Source organism: Colias eurytheme, chromosome 10, assembly GCF_061535395.1.
Source record: "Colias eurytheme isolate Ceu_HAF_F1 chromosome 10, ilColEury1 Martin Lab GWU primary, whole genome shotgun sequence".
Classification (NCBI taxonomy): domain Eukaryota; kingdom Metazoa; phylum Arthropoda; class Insecta; order Lepidoptera; family Pieridae; genus Colias; species Colias eurytheme.
In genome coordinates, this window is record NC_142989.1 from 8,131,849 (window position 1) to 8,150,903 (window position 19,055).

Sequence of the window (19,055 nt, forward strand, 5' to 3'; positions counted from 1 at the left end):
TATACTAGTATACCAAGTGAATGTGATATTTTTTGTGTAGGATTTCTGCTAAGCGAGGGCTTCTACAGCTTAACCGGCCTTGCAATATTATAAAATATGCAAGGTATGATTATGATGTTTGTTGCGCAGTCACTCTTAAAACTACTGAAGGGGTTTAGAAGATTTGGCAGTGTTCTGTGTAGTACAATATGTACCAGAATAACACAGTCAGAAGTACTGGCTTTATTAATATTAATAGTTAATACGCAGTAAGCAGTCTAAACATTTCCTTGCACGTGTCGCAATGATACTCCTTTATCAGCGTTGTTTTTGTGCAGCATTTTGCTGAGGCTGTGAATTTGCCTTATTTAATTTTAAGAAGTATGTATCTAACGTTTTAGGCAATCAATTTCTTTTCTTTTTTTATTTACTGATCAGATCGGATTTTGAGTAATAGGCGTTACTACACTAATAGATATTTGTCTATGCTAATAGTTACAAATGCAATGTAAAAAATGATTCTAATTTAAAAACTATTATACTGATTCTATATTTATATGTGATCAGTTAACTTCGTTATAACTGCGTTACTAACTATAATCGAATCTAAAGCGTTACTAAAAGAAATCTAGTTGAAAAGAGTGTCGAAATCTATTTAAATGAATAAACATTAGAAAGGGTTTGAAATAAAATAAAATACTAAGTAAAATGATGGTGTATATTTGCATTTCCAAGTCAACTTTCCCAGCTAGAACTAAATATTTCATGTAATAATTCAAACATATCAATGACATCATATTGGTTAAAAATGGTATGGTTTAAGATAATAATAATTAAATATTAAAAAAATAATGCATTGATAAAAATCGTAGGAACACGAATTTAATAAGTGCAAAAATGAAGTTAAAATATGCACACATGCTATGAACATTATATCTACAAGAACCAAAACTTATGTTTATTGTCATTAGTAAATAATCTGGTGTTGGTGATGAACAATGATGTTAATTATTACAAATTGCTACATTTCTAGCTCTTGCTCAATGCTACCGATCAAATCCAATAATTGTCCCAATATACTTTATATAAATATTACGTAAAAAATTATCAAATTGTAACAGTTATTTCGGTACTTACTATATCAGCACTTAGTGAATTTACAAATTTTCAATCTTACTCTTTCTATATTTAATACTAGCTCCAGAACATAGCAAAAACTTATTACAAAAACTATAAGACATTTGTTTATGTAAATCTATTTCAGTCTCAAAAAATAATCAAGGTTATATTACTAAGTAGCTAAAACAATTATTAACATGAAATATATAATTATTTATTGCAATATTTCTTATATTTTATAATCTTTAATGTAATGAAATATATTATGTTACATGACCAAAGGTATTTAAATGGTATATAACAATAGACTGGACATTGAACCACATTATCTCAAGCATAAATCTTATGTATAGTTTTGAAAATCCTAGCTTTTCTAATAAGATTGTAACATTCTTCACAAAGACATGCTGATAAGCACAGTCATGTAAAAATAAATGATATTTTCGTGTTTCTAATTAAAACTAGATGGTGTCACTAGCTCATAAGATCAAATCTGTATAAAAATTCCCTAATGGCCACTCTATATTATTCGACCAAGCCAACTAGACGCTCGGGTGGAATGCGGCCTCCCCGCCCGCTTACCGCCTCAGGTACCGCGTTCGCCTTAGTACGGTTCGCAGCATCGACGCATTCGTACGTTTCGCATCGCTAGTTATTTCTGTACTTTTTATTATTAATCGTTAAAGCTTGTTGTTGACTGTTAAGTTTTTCGTTGTTATTTGTTTAAGTTTTTACTGTGTTGTTATTCATAGACAGCCCTCGAAATGGGGAAAAATAAGACTATTCATAGCGGAGAGCGAACAGTGATATTATTAATATTTTTTTTTTGCTATCTGTACCCGAGACATGGGCGGGTGACGTCACAGTTGAAAAGGGTCTAGTTGGCTTGGTCACGTAGTAGTATATATTATTAAATCTCTTTGATAATAATTAATTCACATTTGCTTAAATATTTTATTGTAACAATCTAGTTATGAGCTTGAAGAAATTTCTGTAGCATCTTGTTGAGTGATGATAACAAACTCCGTTTTGGTTCTTTTAGCGAATGCTAGACTTCTCCAAAGCTTGTGTGCATTGTTTCTTTAGCGTGTTTCTGCGCCTCAACCTGACCCGTGAGGAGCTTGTCACAGATTTGACATTTTAAAGTGAATTTATTCAAGTCCGTGAATTGTCTAGAAGATTTTGCTTCTTTAGCAAGCTGTTCCGCTTCTTTGTAAATATCCATATCTTCAGCTGGGAATACTGTTTGGATTCCACCCTGTAAATAAAAGTTGAATGAAGTGTAAAATTTATTTTTCATTCCTTATAAACAAAAATATTTTGGTAGTTTTTTTGTAAAAAAATAGTTTTAAATGTTCTAGCAATCACTTTTATAATATATTAATGTTCTCTTAACATATAAGCCATTTTATTTTGGAATTAATATTTATACTTCTACTCACATCAGATTGCTCCAAATATAAGGGATCATAGTGCACCCCATCAAACAATAAAAATACTCTCTGTCCATAATTCTTGTCTTCTCCAAATCTATTGATAATTGCATTTAATGTGTCTACCACAGCCATTTCCAAGCCGTAAAATCTAGATAAAATTGCTACCTAGAATGAGAGAGAAAATAATGTATGAAATATAACACCATAATTTAATATACAAAATATTTAATCCTGGTATAAAAATCTCTTATATATAAAAATATCTTATATCAGTAGAAAGCAAAAGCCCATATTTGTGCTTTGCAAATTATGAACCAACAGGAGAAACAAATCTATGGTTATGCTAATATTATATAAGTGAAAGTATATCTGCCTGTCTGTCTATTACATTCTCAATGTTGTTATAATATAACCTGGAGGTTACTTAATTATTTTAATATTTATTTCAGTAAATGGACCAGAGGCCTTCAAGTTTTCATACACTAAATCTAGTAGGTCATGACTATAAAAAATGTTGTGTGGTTTTATGAAACCACAGTAAAAGTGAAACTTTCCGAACGGTTCCGAACACTGCTTTATACCTACTCGGCAGCCGACCGTCACGCGACATGCGCTACACAGACCAAAAAGTTTGAAACAATGTAATAAAACTTTCACTTTAAAACAAAAAGTATACCTCAATAGCTCCTCCCCAAGAACTTGGCTGCTGAATCCAAGCACAATACTCAGCATTGGGCTTCCCCAACATTGCCTCATTGTAAGTCTCATGGTCACTAGCCACTTCCATTGCAATGATTTGTCGCATGAGAGTGTGAACTGTTGTATCCACATTGCCATTTAACACAAACCCTGTGATAAAAATAATGATAATTGAATTCACATAGAAATAAGAAAATATTTGGAATTAATAGCAAGTTAGAGCAAATACATTTTGCACTGTATATAATAAAACTGAATGACACAAGCTTACAATATTGTATCAGAAAACTAGGCCCTCGTACAACTCATTATTGGTATTAAATAGAAGTTTATAAATTACCTATACTAGTAAAAAGGCAAGAATTATCTGAAGGAACAACTTTCTTCATTAAAATGCCAGGCCTACAAGGAGTCTGGTCTTCATGTGACACAATTCCGTTCTCAATTGGTTTATCTTTACTAGCTTGAGGCACACTCTCTCCAGACACAGATTTCTCTTCTATAATTAATGTTTCACCAGTTTTCAATCCTATTTCACACAATTTTTTTTCATTGTTACTAATGTCCAGAGGTTTCGGCGGATAGCCTAGTAAAACGCTTATATTCTCACAGCTTACATCTGTAAGACTAGATAGAAACATTTTTAGTTCACCCACGGTACTATCAGAGGTCAAGTCTTTTAATATCTGCTGGCCGTTTTTACTTTTTACTTTAATAGCTAACGATGCCATTTCTGATAGACAACTAGCACAACGACGTTTAATTAAACTAATTGTGGTGTTTGGGTTTGTTAAATAGTTATTAGCAAAGTAATATTTTAATAAATAAATAACATAACGTTACGTAGACATTTGACTTTTTTGTCAGAGGTTGACAACAACTGTCATCATAAACTTTTTTCTGTTATGGCAGGAAGGTAAAACATCATAAACTTGCCACTTGAGTTTGAAATTTAATTACGAAGTTTCATGTGGTTTCATTCAAATGAGAAGTTCTTGCATAAATCGTGGATGAATATAAAAATCAGCAAATGGTAGTTATATATATAAATAGTATTCTACAAAATTATTGGAGATATAATTTCATAAATTGTACATATTGTAGTTTTTATTGTTGAAAATTTGCCATTTTTATTAATAGTAACATTACTTGTGAAATTCGCCACGAAAGAAGTCTCGCACACGCGGTGCTCTTGGCGCCTAAACTATACCCGGCGCGGCGAATGATGATCCCTATGACACTGACAATAATTATTCTCAAGAGACAAACTTGTAATGGCGTCACCATTAAGTTAGAAACGTATTGGAAGCGTCTAAAAATGGCATTTATTAATTTTTACGTAGCTTTATGCCATAACAATGATATTCTGTTGGAATTATAACAATTCTTAACATTTACGAGAAATTATATCAATCTGACTTTACGTTTACGTCCTACAAAATTTACATCGTTGGCATTTATCGACTAGTGCGGAGTATCGATAAACAAATTTCGATAATGGAAACGAGATCACATTTTTCCATGCTTAAGCTTCAGTTCATTCACTATTGAATGAAACAGAAGTTCGCAGCATAATTCATTAATTAAGTAATTAATTACCGTTCGCGTTAATTTACTTACCTATGATAATATAAGTTTTTTAGACAAATTAAATGGGGGCTTCCATTTTCACGATAAAATAATATACACTGTGTTAAACGGGTTAAAAATTACGTGAAAATGATAAGGCGCATTTTTATGTTTTGGAAAACTTTCGTTTTACTTTAACCTACTTAATCTATACAAAAAACTTAAATTAATACAACAACAACAACATAAAAGACGTTAAAAATTCATTTTATAATATTTATAAAAACATGTTTACCGACGTGGATGAATGCAAACCACGCCTTTGCCTATAAAATAGTAAAGTATCGACACGACCCATCATACGAGCAATCACTAAGACGAACTGTCATAGGGATCATCATTCGCCGCGCCGGGTATAATATTGCCCGTATTTTAATTGAAATGATTGAAACAAATGAATTGCCCTAGATTTTGGAAAATAGGTTTTTTTATGAGAAGCGTTTTAGAAAAATGCAACTTCACTGTTTGTCTTGGTTCTATAATTATCACGCTTCATATTAATCGCAATCGCTAAAAATAAATAAATTCTCATCCATATTCATTTTAAAGTTATCCATTGTATATTTATTTTTGTTTTAAAAATATTGTATATATTGAGAACAATCCTAACTAATCATATTCCCTACTAATATTTTACTGTTATAAACATTATTTAAATGAAAAATGAAAATAACACTGTCTGCCTCTTCGCACCTAGGTATACATAATACAACTGAACCGATTTGAGTGAAATTTGGTACAAAGATAGTTTGAGACCGTAGAAAGGAGAGGATAAAGGATAGGTAGCTAGCTTATCTAAAGGTTTTCTCATTGAGCTATTATTGGTTTTCTATAAGCACAGAGCAAGTACCGTCATATCCTCCAACATTGCCTTTCCAGCCTATCTTTGCCCAAATTGAAATTTTAACTTTCCTGAGTGTTTATGTGGAGCTGGAGTAGCATGACATTTAAGACTTGTTTGGTTTTTTGGTAGAAAATTAAAGTCTTTTCTCGCAACACTGATTAGATAGCACATGTATAACGTCAATCAGTCTGCTGCTACATGTCGACAAAGAAGGAGGTGTTTTGGTGGTGCCAATTTTTTCTAAAAAAACTTGTCTCTGATCACTGGGAATCAATTAGAATACGTGAATATTTCTTATTATTTATTAAACTAGAATATAAAAAAGGAGGTTATTTGTTATTTCCAAGCAAAAATACGTAGTATTATAGGAGTTAGGTTAATAAATGTAGTGTGACCTATCCCAACATTGCCCAACCGTTTTGAGGTGCTAGGGCTGACACATTTTTAACAGACTTCTCATATAGGTAGCAAGGTAATTTTTTTTTAGGTATAAATTAAGTACACAGCATGTTTTTCCTTTTAGGCACCTAGCTAGGATTGTACAAGTATGTATGCCTACCTAAGTACTTTTTAAATGTTTAGTAGAAGTTACGTATAGGTACATAAATATTCATAATTTCAGTTTCATTTTGAAGATATACCTAGAAACAGTACGAACGCAATATTATTGCATGTGTACCTACCTATTACTTGTTACCCACCTAACTACATATTTTATTAAACTTAATTTTTTCATCCTTTACCTAGTTGATTTTTTTGTGACAACCCTAAGCCCTAAAAATTTTTGTATGAAGATTGTGAGAAAATTACACCTAACTTTGCCCATACAATTTAATGAAGATCTACTTATTTTTGATCATTTTTTGTAAGAGATTCGGCATCTCTGCCTTGTCTTGTACTTTGTCTCTTAAAAACAGCTACGTAAGTCTTAAAATGGCTGAAATATTAAAGGTGGGCAAAGTTGTATACTTTTCCACCTTATTTCGCCCACCTCTTTCTTCCTTATTTTTAGAGAAACTATTAAGAATATGATTATTTCAAGTATATATATTCATTCTAAATTCAATTCCCTACTGAAATAACAGCATCAATTCTGTCCATATTTTGTTTTTTCTTGTATATGATCAAAACACTGTGAAAAGCGGGCAATGTTGGAGGATATGACGGTAAGTTCTGTATTATGCTAGGTATCTATCACGCATGGTTGATTCGTTGTGTGTGAAATTTGAATTGTATAAGCACAGTTTTTACAACACGGTTAATGTTGGACAATGGATGTTAATAGTAATTACTGGTAGGTAACTATAAAACCTATGAAAAATGAAAGGGTAGGTAAAATGAAAAACGCTCTCCTTTTGCATTGTTTAATACAAACTATATAACATTATACATACACATATTGTATTTTTCCGTAAAATACCTACTGGCCCTTAATAAGTAGGTTACTTTTGGCACTGAACAGTAACGTTAGGCATGGCAATTTTATGATAAAAAAAAAATTCATCTTGCATACAACATTTAACACTACTTACTACGTTTTCTCGTAAAAATATAGTAACCGTCTACATGATATTGTATTATGTTCGTACATACATAATATATCTTAATATTATATTTAATCCTTAAATATATGGCCAAGATGTAAGTAGTATGTAACAACGTTGGCGTTTGATTTTTTTTTACAAATAGGTAATGTTAAAAAATTAAATTAGTTTAAAGTTAACTATCACTATGATCATTATTACGAAATTTTCTTGACCATGTTCAATTTAGATTATTATTAAACTACAATCTAAACTTCATACTTAAATACGTTTAATAATGTAATTACTAATAATAATATTATGTATTGTCTCATTATCGTTACTAGATTTTGCTTTAATATTACAACATCTAGGAACAATTATTTAAATATCAAGATTCTTATATTTAAAAAGAATTGTACGTACCTTAATTATTGTAATTTCTACCAAAGAAAGAAAACTTACATAAATAAATTATTTAAAAATGTTTTGATCCATCTGAGATTCTTGAAATGACTAAGTACAAATAAAAAAAATACCTAAATTATAATATAATATAATGTAAAATGTTCTTATGTTATTCTTTGGTTTGAACAATAACTTACAAAAAATCTATAGAAACATTAGAACTACTCAAAATATTGTCTTTCCTAATTGAACTTCTAAAATGAGTATTTTGGTAACTGATGTGTTTTACTAAACTACTTAAGTTATGTATATCTAAAACTAACTTATATACAATTAAATTCAGTCAAAAAAAATTTAATAGTACAATAGAGTGTCCTGCCTAATAAATAGTTAAGTAAAATATTGAACTTGCGTAAAATGCGAATTATGAGTGAAGTGAGTATTTTTAATGAAGTTAAAAAGCATCTTCCGCTTTTAGTTGCTACAGGCACGTTCCTTTCTAGCATATTTTAATAAAATTTTACCCCCTTTAAATTTAATAATTAAAATTGTATGATGGTAATGATACATACTTAGTGCCTTTGATTTTACAGTTCAATTAGAGTTGTAACAGACGAACGGCAAGTTGTGAACGGCAGAGGCTACTTCAGCCGTCGCCACATGTCGATGGCAGTCGTTCATAACGTGCCGTTCGTCTGTTAGAACTCTTATTCTTTTGCAGCCTTAAAATAGGATTGAAGGTACCTATCTAACATCTGCATATTGTTGTGGCAGCAACGAAGCCTTCCATAATTAAAAATAAATACCTAAGGAGGAGTGGTGGTAACAGTCAGTAGGTAAAGAGATTTGGCAGCGTTCATTTAAATAACTTAAACTGTGGTTAAATTATTATCTGCGAGTCTCAAACACACGTTCATAGAAATACAATAAACAAACATGTCAGCCTGCAGTACTCATAACTTCCATGTTCTCATAACAAAAGTTGCGAATGACAGCTTACGCATACCTACGTATATTAATTTGTTGTTAAATGCCCACTCGAAGGGTAAATCGATCAAAAAGGCGCATTAAAATGGACCGTTAAACACAGACTTGCGAGTTTTGGTGTTGCGATGCGGGCGCCTGTGCTTGGGATGCCTTATAGGCCACCGTCACGTGGGCCGTCTTACGAATCTGGAGGTGGGAGCCCGTAATCCTCTCCTCCCTACCACTAATGGGGGCATCTCTTCATCCTCTTCTTCATCCTCATCCTCCCCGCCCTCAGAACTATCCTCCTTGCTCCAGACGTCTGGTTTAACTGCTTGGTATGACGCAGAGAATCCTTTGAACACAATGGTGTCGTCGGTACGGAATTTGACTAGAAGCGCTTCGCTTGTTGACACGATCTCTGGTGGCATCTGCAAGATAACATCTATTAAGACTAATTCATAATACTTAAAAGTAACTTCAGTGCATCTGTTCTGAATAGTGTTCTATTTTCTACGTTAATATTTAATAAATACCTATATGTTAAAAACTACTTCTAATATTTATTACCTACAAAATATAAAAGTTAATATAACTATACCTTTGTACCGCAATACGTTCCATAACATCCCCCACTACCTTCCAATCCACCAAAAACTTGTACGAAGTCATATCCACAGTTCGTTTCCGGTTCGAGCTCAAAGGTAAGGAAGGTGAGTCTCACAAAATGGCCGACGGGAGCGACAATACTCCAGTCACAGTTGGCTCTCGACTCGTACGAATCGTGTCCGTAGCGGGCGTGTGAGTAGAGATGCTTTACTGATTCCGTTGCTGTCAGGTAGCCGCCGCAAGCTGTAGAAGTTAAAATTAAAGATCAGTTTAAAAAAAATGTAACCAATTGACCCCTTATCATATTAACACGTTGATTAACAACAGAATGAGCGAAACTTATCTTACCAGTAGAATAAGTAGCAAGGAAGCCCTTCCTTTGTACGGATGCATCAGACTTGAACACGACATACATTTGATTCTGCGAAGCTACTACGGGATGCGGTAACTTGCTTCCACAGAACCTGCCCAGTGTCTTCTCGTCAGCTGACGCACCATCGTATATTGTAACATGATCGTATGTACATTCCTAGAAGTAGTAAATTTTGTTAAATATGTGACTTAAAATCTATAAAAGGTTAATTTATAATTTTAAGAGCTGCAACATTTGGATCGATCTTGAATTTATATTTTTTATTTTATAGGCTAACATATTTTTTATACTCCTAAGTGTAAAGTAGGTAATTGACAGAACAACGTTTGGCAGATCAGTTATTATTTTAAAGGTTCTTAAGAATTATTTCGTTAACATACAGAATAGGTTTACACATTACCTGGTGCGGCTCAAGTTCAAAGACATTGAAAATAAGCTTAATTCTATGTCCGGGCGTGGTCGAGAACTGCCACACGCAATCTTTTCGCGATGGATACGAGTCGGGATAATTCGGACTGAAACAATATATTTCCGTTTTGCTTACAACTAATCAGTTTAACTACGTATTTATGGAAATAAATAGAGTCCCAGTGTAAATTTGAAGATGTTGAAGATGCTACTAGGGTTGTAACGGAGGCCTACTTAGCGGAGGCGGAGGCGGATGCGGAGGTGTAGAGGTTCACCTCCGCGGATGCGGAGGTTAACGGAGGCGGAGGCGGAGGTGTAATATGTTCGGAAAATTTATAATTATCGTCTACTTCTACAAAGTACTGCCAAATTTCACTAGTTTTCGGCTTCATCACGTTATTTAAAAAACATCTATACTAATATTATAAAGCTGAAGAGTTTGTTTGTTTGTTTGTTTGAACGCGCTAATCTCGGGAACTACTGGTCCGATTTGAAAAATTCTTTCGGTGTTAGATAGCCCATTTATCGAGGAAGGTTATAGGCTATATAACATCACGCTACGGCCAACAGGGGTGGAGCCACGTTGGTGAAACCGCGCGGAGCAGCTAGTAACTAATAATTACGCACAAAATTACTTAAAAGTTAAAACAATCACGGCTCAATCGCGGTACCGAACGCTTTGACAAGTTGATTCCTGTTATTCATTCACTCACACTCCCACCACCCGCTTGGCCGTGTTCCCGTGGCTTAAGCAAACTCGACCATTTCACTTGAAAACACGCAGCCGAGCGGCCGCGTCACCTAGCGTCGCTCCTTGCGCGTTGTTTGTGATCGTAAATGAACTTCCGATATGGCTCCGCATAAATTTTGCGGAGGCGGATGCGGAGGCGGAGGTTAAATCCTTTGCGGAAGTTCCGCAGTAACGGAGGCGGAGGCGGAGTTCCGTTACAACCCTAGATGCTACATACAATACTGGCTGAGGCAAATGACTTTATTTTATGCACAAATTAAGGCACCACCTAACAACAAACATATAAAAGATTATTATTTACTTTATTAAAATATGTGTTAAGAATTTCTTACCTAAATATAGTTCCATGCGGATGGGTAATATCATGCTTGCATCCACCCTCCTTACAGTCATGTTTGTTGGGATGCAACGTGAAGCCGCTGTGACACGCGCACTCATACCCACCGAGGGTGTTATGGCACTCGTGCTGACAACCACCATTGTTCACTGAACACTCATCTACGTCTATGTAGTATGCTGCTGCGAAGCCCGAGTGGTGGACTGATGTGTCTGATGTGAACTGGACGAATTTGTATATTATTTATCATTAAGTGTCTTATTTCGTATGTTACCTTATTTATAATGCTACAACTATTTCATCGGTCTAACGTATAACCTGAAGCTTTTCTTATAACGTCTCGCGTCTTAACAAATTTCTACTTTGAATTCTTATCATTTAAATGTAACTTGATATCTTTGATAAAAGTTGTTTTAATAAAAAAAGAAAGGAACCACTTCATGCAAGAGCCAGGGAATACCATGTTGACAAACTAAAGCTCGAATCATAAACCACCACAGTAATGGACAGGATAATTTACCTGTACACGTAACACAGATCCATCTGAAGTTACAGGTGGAGGTAAAGCATTTCCGCAGAAAGCTCCGTGTCGCCGTAACACATCAGCGCCGAGCCTCGAGTGAACTGTCACACTGTCGTATTCACATTCCTGTTCATTGAAGTAAATATAAGTAGCTATATACCTAAGGAGCAGATTAGTCCATGCATGATGCAATGCCATTTTGCTTTCTACAGGTGTTAGGTTCTCCCGTATTAAAAATATATAACTGTCTTACCACAAAAAACTTTAGACAGGCTAATCTTTAAGCACGGGTTCTCTTTAATCTGGTTTTGTCGTATTTCACATAGAAAACTATTAAAGTGACAGAACCCTGGTTTAAAGTTAGACTGTGTTTAAATTATTTTGTGGTAAGACCATAAGTCCCTTCTATAGTTCCTTATAAATAATGTGCTTTTAAATTTATAATAGGCTTAAGAATAGTCATACAAAAAAATATAACAATAATTGATTAATTAAATTACTGTAACAATTGATCTGATATCACCTGTTTAAAGTCCGCAACAAATGAAATTAAAATTGCTGTCTTCCTACTAATTTAGCTGACCTTGTTTCGATATTATTCGTAGTACGCGTACTTAAATCACCTCGCAAATGTTCCGACATCTATATTGCTATGATCTCAGACTAACTGCATACTTCATAGTATACTTATAATAGCTTCATTTATTCTACAGTGATGATTTATAGGATTTATCCTGATAAAAAGTCTAAGTCTAGTTAGATATGATATCTAAATGATATCTCAACTGCTCATGGTTAGGGAGCCAGGTGCAAATTTGGTTAACTATTTCCTCTCAAGAGAATATAATTCGTCAGACGCATGAGAGTATAGTATTATAAAGCCTCGTGAACGTCAGCTGGCGCTCGGTTGGGGGGGTGAGCGGTTGTAGCCTCCCACGCACATAGGAAAAAAAATACATTCATTCATTCATTTCCTCTCAGCTAAAAATTTGTCAAATTGTAGCTAACCCAATATCTCAACGAAAAAAAATAGTCAGCTGGTTACAACATGGTGTATTATACGTCAGCTGGTGTCTCGAACATGAAAGTTAAATTTAAAGAAAAATTCATTTTCCGTTATTTCCTCTCAAACAAAAATTTACCTGATGATAGCTTATATGTAACTGTGGATAAACTTATATGTAAATATATATGTCAGCTGGCTGTATCTTGGTGGAAAAACCGTCAGCTGATACGGGAGGCTACAACTGCTCTTCCCCCCAACCGAGCTCCAGCTGACGTTCACGAGGCTTCATAATACTATACTTTGATGCATTTTACTAATTACCGCTTGAGAGGAACTTGGTCATAAAATCTGCTGCTGGCTCCCGGACCATCATTGCTCTAGCTATTCATTAAAAGCAGAAGGAAGATAAAATTTTCCCTAATTATTCACCGCATTACTAAAAACAACGTTAATGTGTTTATTCAGTCTTTATTCGGCTCGTTTGGTGAATTTTATCCTAATTATGAAACTTTTAGTTAAGGATTCGATTATTATATGTATTATAATATATTCGATATTATATAAGTAGATATTTACCTGATGATACAAATTATTGCTGCCTTCTAAATCGAAGTGCGTAAAGTTAAGGGTAATACGGTGTTGTGGTGGTGCAACTATCTCCCAAAGACAGTTCTTAGAAGGTGGGTACAGGTCCGGGAAAGATGGAGAGGTGATTGTACCATTTGGCGCGTAGAGCACACCTCCGCATGCGTCTGAAATAAAATTGCATAGGAATTTAGGACATACTAATGAATAAATCGTTATATCAAAATGATAATAATTTGATATCGTAGTACATATTATAAAGCTATATTCATACTTATAAAGATAATCGTCGTAAATATCACCAATTTTTTTATGTGATACAATATTATTAAACTCTACCATCATAACCATTGTTTATTTTTAATTGCTGATATTTTTTAATAATGGTCCTTCCTTGTGTTGTTTGATAATTTCTTTAAACTTTAAAGGTCACTTGTAAATTTTTGTAGAAATGATCTAAAAATATTCAGTTTCAATTTGCAGCGCTTATCATAGTAATCGGACGTTCGACGAAAAACATAAATTTCGCTTGATCGCTAAGCAATATTGTGAGCTTAACACTTCATTCCCTGAGTAGATATCTCGAGTTCTCCGAAATTTAATTATGTCTTTTTTGTGATATCTTACATTTAAATTAATTTACCTTTTTATTTCTTAGTTTGTAATTTGTATGTTTTGTGTAGCGACTGACTCTACATAGCTATAGCCTATACACATTTGCAATTTATCGCAGTTAAATAGTTTCTAAACGGTTAAACTATGTTTTAGTTCTCTCGTAGCTGCCCAGCTGTTAACACTACATACATAATATCTTACTTTCGCATTTCTTCCCATCAGAGTGCAGTTCGTAGCCGATATCGCACGCGCACTCGTAGCCGCCTAGCGTGTTGACGCACGAGTGGCTACAACCGTGGTCAATGGACGCACACTCGTCGAACTCCTTCATGAAAGTGGCAGAGAAACCTGCTTTCTGCACTGAACTATCTGATTCGAAGATTACGAGCAGCTTGTTTGATGTTGATCTAAAATAATCGAGATACTTAATATATTATTCAATAGTTTTTTATTTATTTATTGCATCAAAATATCATCATGAAAAAAAAACATCAGTACTTAAAACGGAAGTTAATAAGTATTTTTGTTTACTACAAATAATTAATTATTAATAATTTATCTATGTAACTAGTTATGAGTCTTTACTTTCCCATTATTGCAATACAGACACAGTTAACGAACGAATTTAATATCATGCATATTATGTAAATTCAAAACGATTAAACACAAATTTAAAAATGTTTTTAATAATCCTAATCGAACATTCCTACAAAGACTATAAAATATATTGATGTTAAAATCTGTAGAATAATTAATAAAATACCTGATATCTGGTGGGATCTTGTGTCCACAGAACATGCCGATGAGCGGGCTGTCCATCGAGTCTCCATCTCGCACTTTGACTTTATCGTAGTTGCACAGGTCGTGGTTTTCCACCTCGAATGAATGGAACCGCAATGCTACTTGATAATCCTAATTATAAGAAACAAATATTATTAAAAATTGTAGTCAAAAATAGATCAAAATACATCGGTATTTATTTATCAATGTTGTAGTTGAATTGAACCTTGAATTGAACTATAGAATATTCTCTTTTATTGAATTGTTTATTTTTAATAATTTATGTCAATTTACTATCTGTAAAATTCAATGGAAGAATGTTACAATTAAATGTACATAATTCAATAGAGTGTGGATCCGACCAAATGGTATAAATGGGCTAGTCTACTCCTACTTCAATAAAAAAAATTGTTTCTAATATCCAAGAAGCTTATATCTTAACACTGGAAATTTCAGTATGAACATTAACTTGTAACAAGAAAATATGACGTTGAATGACGCCTGTAGGCATGTTTTTTTATCCCTTTTACACCTAACTTGGCAAGTTGGTGTGGTTGGCAATCTCCAGTGTATTAGATATAAGCTTCTTGCTAATATCAGGTGAATAGATAATAAAATAATGGAAGATAATTATTTACCTGTGGCACAGTTAATTTCCATACACAAAGCTTATTGGGTTGATAATCGTCGGGATAGTTGGGTGACTCCAAATGACCGCTGCTATCTACTTCTATATTTCCGCCGCACACCGCTATATAAAATAAATTGATTTAAATGAATTCTATTGTTCTTCACCTTACGAAATAAATTGTCTGTCTTAAAATATGAATCTACAAATTTTAAACACATTCTGTTAGGGTATGCGAGTAAGATTTAAATTGAGATTATTATAAATAGGGGAAGGTGAGGTATAATGATCCCCTTAAGGGAAAAAATTTAACTGTGGCTAAAGTTCAAGGCAAAATCGCAAGATTTCTATCGTCGGAAGTAGTGAATTTACTTAACTTTGTAACTGCATACTTATTTTTTATTATATCAATATAGTTTTTATGTATTAGAGGCTTTTGTTAAAGTTTAGTAAAGGATCATTTTATACACACCTATGTATAAAATGATCCCTGGGGTTGGGGTAAAATAATCCCAGGGATCATTTTATACCATAAGTTCATAAATATTAGTGAAATAAAACACTCGGCTGTTTATTTTAATCATATTATGTACCTATTGTTCATAACAATTTAAGTACTATCATAAGTTACACAAAACTTTTGCAGTCTTCTAGTTTCAACGTCAACAAAACTAAACATTAAACTTTGCACCAAACTTTTAAAAGGTTTGGAAAATTAACAACTAGTCAAGCAATAAGTAAACAAATAAACTCTTCTTCTAAATAAAAAAAAAACAAATAATACTCATCCCTATCAAAGGTTTTTTTATCAATGTAAAATGCAATAGAAAAATCAACTCTTCATTAAAAAAATAATAATTTGCTTAGGAACTTAGAAAAAGACCTATAGCCTTAATTTTTTTTTCACACTATCAAATTGATTACTAGAAAGGCAAATATCGCAAGTAAAGTCCCCTTCATCGTCACTATCTACTCCTGCACAAGCCTCATGTCCCCATTTAAGACACACATTAACGCACTTAATACACCCTTCGTCTTTATTGTCTTTGGAGTAGCTTTCAGTACAGAAGAGGCATTCGGTATCACTCTCCTCTTCAGAAGAATCTGATCTGTTTTGCTTTTTTTTGCCTTTTCCCTTTCCGGCTCCTTTTCCTTTTCCGACTCCTTTTCCTTTCCCACCACCTTTTCCTTCCCATATAAATTCTCGGCATGATCTGTAAAAACAACAAATACTAATGTGGTAAAATGATTCCAGGGATCATTTTATACACACAGAAAGGGATCATTTTTCCCCAAACACCAAATTCCAAGATATCGATCAAAACATAGCCTTCAAATACCGCGTGTGGTGATCGAAAATTGCTTAAATATTAGCTAACTGTTATTAATACCCGCAAATAAAACAAAATTTCAATAAACACGAACATGTAAAAAGTAATGAAAGTCCAAAAACAGGCTTACCTTACATCAGAGCCACACTTTTTGATTATTTTTTAATAAAATCACGCCAAGCGCTCACACCGCGATGACACTTAAATAGGCAACTGGCAGGGGTGCAGGGAATATGTTTCATGCGTATTTAAATAGATGGCACTACTTGTCTCTGATTTACACCGGGGGATCATTTGACCTCCAGGGATCGTATTACCTCAGCTTCCCCTACTTCCTTTTAAATAGACTCTCAAGCATTTATTCATGAATCAAATTCTATAATTTATTTCTAGTAAGTACTTCTTTATAAGGATAAATAAAAATTAATGTCTATTCCACGTAACAATAATAGAAAGTAGGACGTATATTTTTTATTACCTAAGTATGCTGAGAGATGTAAATAATTTATAAGCTTGAGGAAAATGCGCATAAAGTTCATCCGAAAGGTGAGATTTCTTGGAAAATAATTCGATTTGAAAGTGTGAAAAATTGTGTATGAGGTAAGAAAAATATATTTTATTATAATAAGTACATATTTTTATATTGAGTTGCGTGAACTGCTGTAATTGTAAACTAGCTTTATTTTAGTTGAAGTCGTATAAGCCCTGTAGGTGTTAAATAAAATTGTAATTTGCTAAAATATTTTAACCACGTAATTCATTAGGATTTGCATGGAATACATTTAACCCGGCGTCTGTATGGTTGGGTCAATATGACCCGCGCAATTTTCAATTGTTTGTATCTTTTAAGAATCGAACGCTACGTTGCCGTACTTCTCAGTAGCTGGAGTTAAGACATCACCTTTCTTGTTTTATGCCACAGTTTAGTTGTCGTGCGACTGCACCGGGAGTTACACGTGCGCAAACGTCAAAAAGGTAAATATGACCCAACTATACAGTCAATGTAACAATTATGCGCCATTTTAGTAGTTAGTGTAAAAAGATTATAATTTCCGTATTCTGTTATTTGTAGGTTATAATTTAAAATGGATCGTGATGAATGTGAGCGGCAGCGTATTTTAGCAATTTTAGAGCAATCTGATTCAGAGAAAAGTGGAATTTCGTCAGAAAGCGAGGAAGATCAGGATCGTGTCAGTGTTCAAAGTCAAGAGACTGACACAGAACAGGCGCCTTCTAGCAGTGACGAAGATGATACACCTCTAAGTGAACTACAGGTACAAAGATCACAATATTATGTTGGCAAAGACGGAACTAAGTGGCAAAAGCAACCTTTTCGTCAAAATAGACGTACAAGAATGGAAAATATTATTACAGTGCCTCCAGGAGTACAGCCACAAGCCAAGTCGGCTTTATCAGAAATAGATTGCTGAAGAATAAAAATAATAATCAAATTGTAAAACGGCGCCAATTCCTCAAAAAGTTAGGCCTTGCTCTCGTAAATAACCACTTGAATACCTACTCGCCAAGACGTCGTGCAGTTGCCGAGAGAAACGCGAAAGAGAATCAGAGATTTTCTTGGAGAACCATCTGAGGAGCCACCTGCAAAAGTACAAGGTGTACGGAAAAGGTGTCAAGTTTGCCCAGCCAAAAAAGATCGCAAAACGACGCATACATGCACAAACTGTCACAAGTTTATTTGTCCCGAACATATTGTTCCGTACTGCAAAGAGTGCTGTGATATGTTGCAAGAATGAGACTAACTTAGGACTGTTTTATTTTTATTTTGAAAGATCTCGTTTTCAACTACACCAAAACGATAATTGTAAGATTATAAGTGAACATTTATGTTATTTTATAGTAACGAGACTGAGGATGTCTATTTTTGTTGATCATTTTTGTATGTTTTTTCATAACTCAAACAAAGATGCTACGATTAGTTAAATTGCCTTTTATTTCTGCTGCATAACCTTAAAATTAGTGTTCTAACTAAAATATACTCATATATTAATTATATATTTAAAGTTCAACAAAATAAAGGCTTCTACATTTCAGGGTAATTTTGACCCACTTGACAGTCGGTGTAACAATTTTCTACCATACAGACGCCGGGTTAAAACAATAAATCTTAACTACAAATGCTCTATCAATTCCATACTATCCAACCCACCTTCATAATAAGCCCTAAATCCGCGATGCGGTTTGGGCCTCAAGCCGGGATGATATACAACGGTCAGCCTGGATCCCGTGGACCTCATCATGGGCCCCTTGCCGGAGCCGCAAATCCTGCCAAGTACTGGTGCATTGGGCATGTACCCGTCCAACACTTCCACCCACTCGGAACGGCATTCGTCTGACTTGTGGATGTCTATCTCTGGAAATAGATTTAGACTTATTGTAGGTAGGTCCATATGATAAATCTTCGCTTCCAATGTGTTATACTAACTCATGTCGCAATACATATTGAAAAAACACTGATCATTGATCGAGTCTTATATCTATTGAAATC

The 19,055-nt window shown here is 33.9% G+C and overlaps 3 protein-coding genes across 4 annotated transcripts in view; 1 reads left to right on the top strand and 2 right to left on the bottom strand.

Moving 5' to 3' along the window:
- Window positions 1–683: 683 nt before the first annotated feature.
- Yod1 (Yod1 deubiquitinase) lies at window positions 684–4,105 on the bottom strand. The gene is made up of 4 exons (XM_090106418.1): window positions 3,574–4,105; window positions 3,211–3,383; window positions 2,541–2,699; window positions 684–2,356 (listed from the first exon to the last, which is right to left on the bottom strand). Exons 1-4 carry the CDS (start codon window positions 3,962–3,964, stop codon window positions 2,147–2,149), a joined length of 933 nt encoding a protein of 310 aa, XP_089962544.1. The 5' UTR covers window positions 3,965–4,105; the 3' UTR covers window positions 684–2,146.
- Window positions 4,106–8,439: 4,334 nt separating this feature from the next.
- The window catches only part of tok (tolloid-like protein 1 tolkin), a 63,952-nt gene continuing 53,336 nt past the window's right edge, over window positions 8,440–19,055 (bottom strand). For both annotated transcript variants that reach the window (XM_090106306.1, XM_090106305.1), the window contains exons 10-20: window positions 18,717–18,920; window positions 15,229–15,341; window positions 14,574–14,722; window positions 14,012–14,217; window positions 13,187–13,362; window positions 11,602–11,730; window positions 11,077–11,303; window positions 9,986–10,100; window positions 9,561–9,741; window positions 9,205–9,455; window positions 8,440–9,034 (exon numbers count right to left, since the gene is read on the bottom strand). In XM_090106306.1, the coding sequence (XP_089962432.1) occupies window positions 8,789–9,034; window positions 9,205–9,455; window positions 9,561–9,741; window positions 9,986–10,100; window positions 11,077–11,303; window positions 11,602–11,730; window positions 13,187–13,362; window positions 14,012–14,217; window positions 14,574–14,722; window positions 15,229–15,341; window positions 18,717–18,920 (1,997 nt within the window). In that variant the 3' untranslated portion in view covers window positions 8,440–8,788. The remainder of the gene's footprint in view (window positions 9,035–9,204; window positions 9,456–9,560; window positions 9,742–9,985; window positions 10,101–11,076; window positions 11,304–11,601; window positions 11,731–13,186; window positions 13,363–14,011; window positions 14,218–14,573; window positions 14,723–15,228; window positions 15,342–18,716; window positions 18,921–19,055) is intronic.
- LOC149905313 (uncharacterized) lies at window positions 17,355–18,322 on the top strand. The gene is made up of 2 exons (XM_090106686.1): window positions 17,355–17,524; window positions 17,622–18,322. Exon 2 carries the CDS (start codon window positions 17,635–17,637, stop codon window positions 17,977–17,979), a length of 345 nt encoding a protein of 114 aa, XP_089962812.1. The 5' UTR covers window positions 17,355–17,524; window positions 17,622–17,634; the 3' UTR covers window positions 17,980–18,322.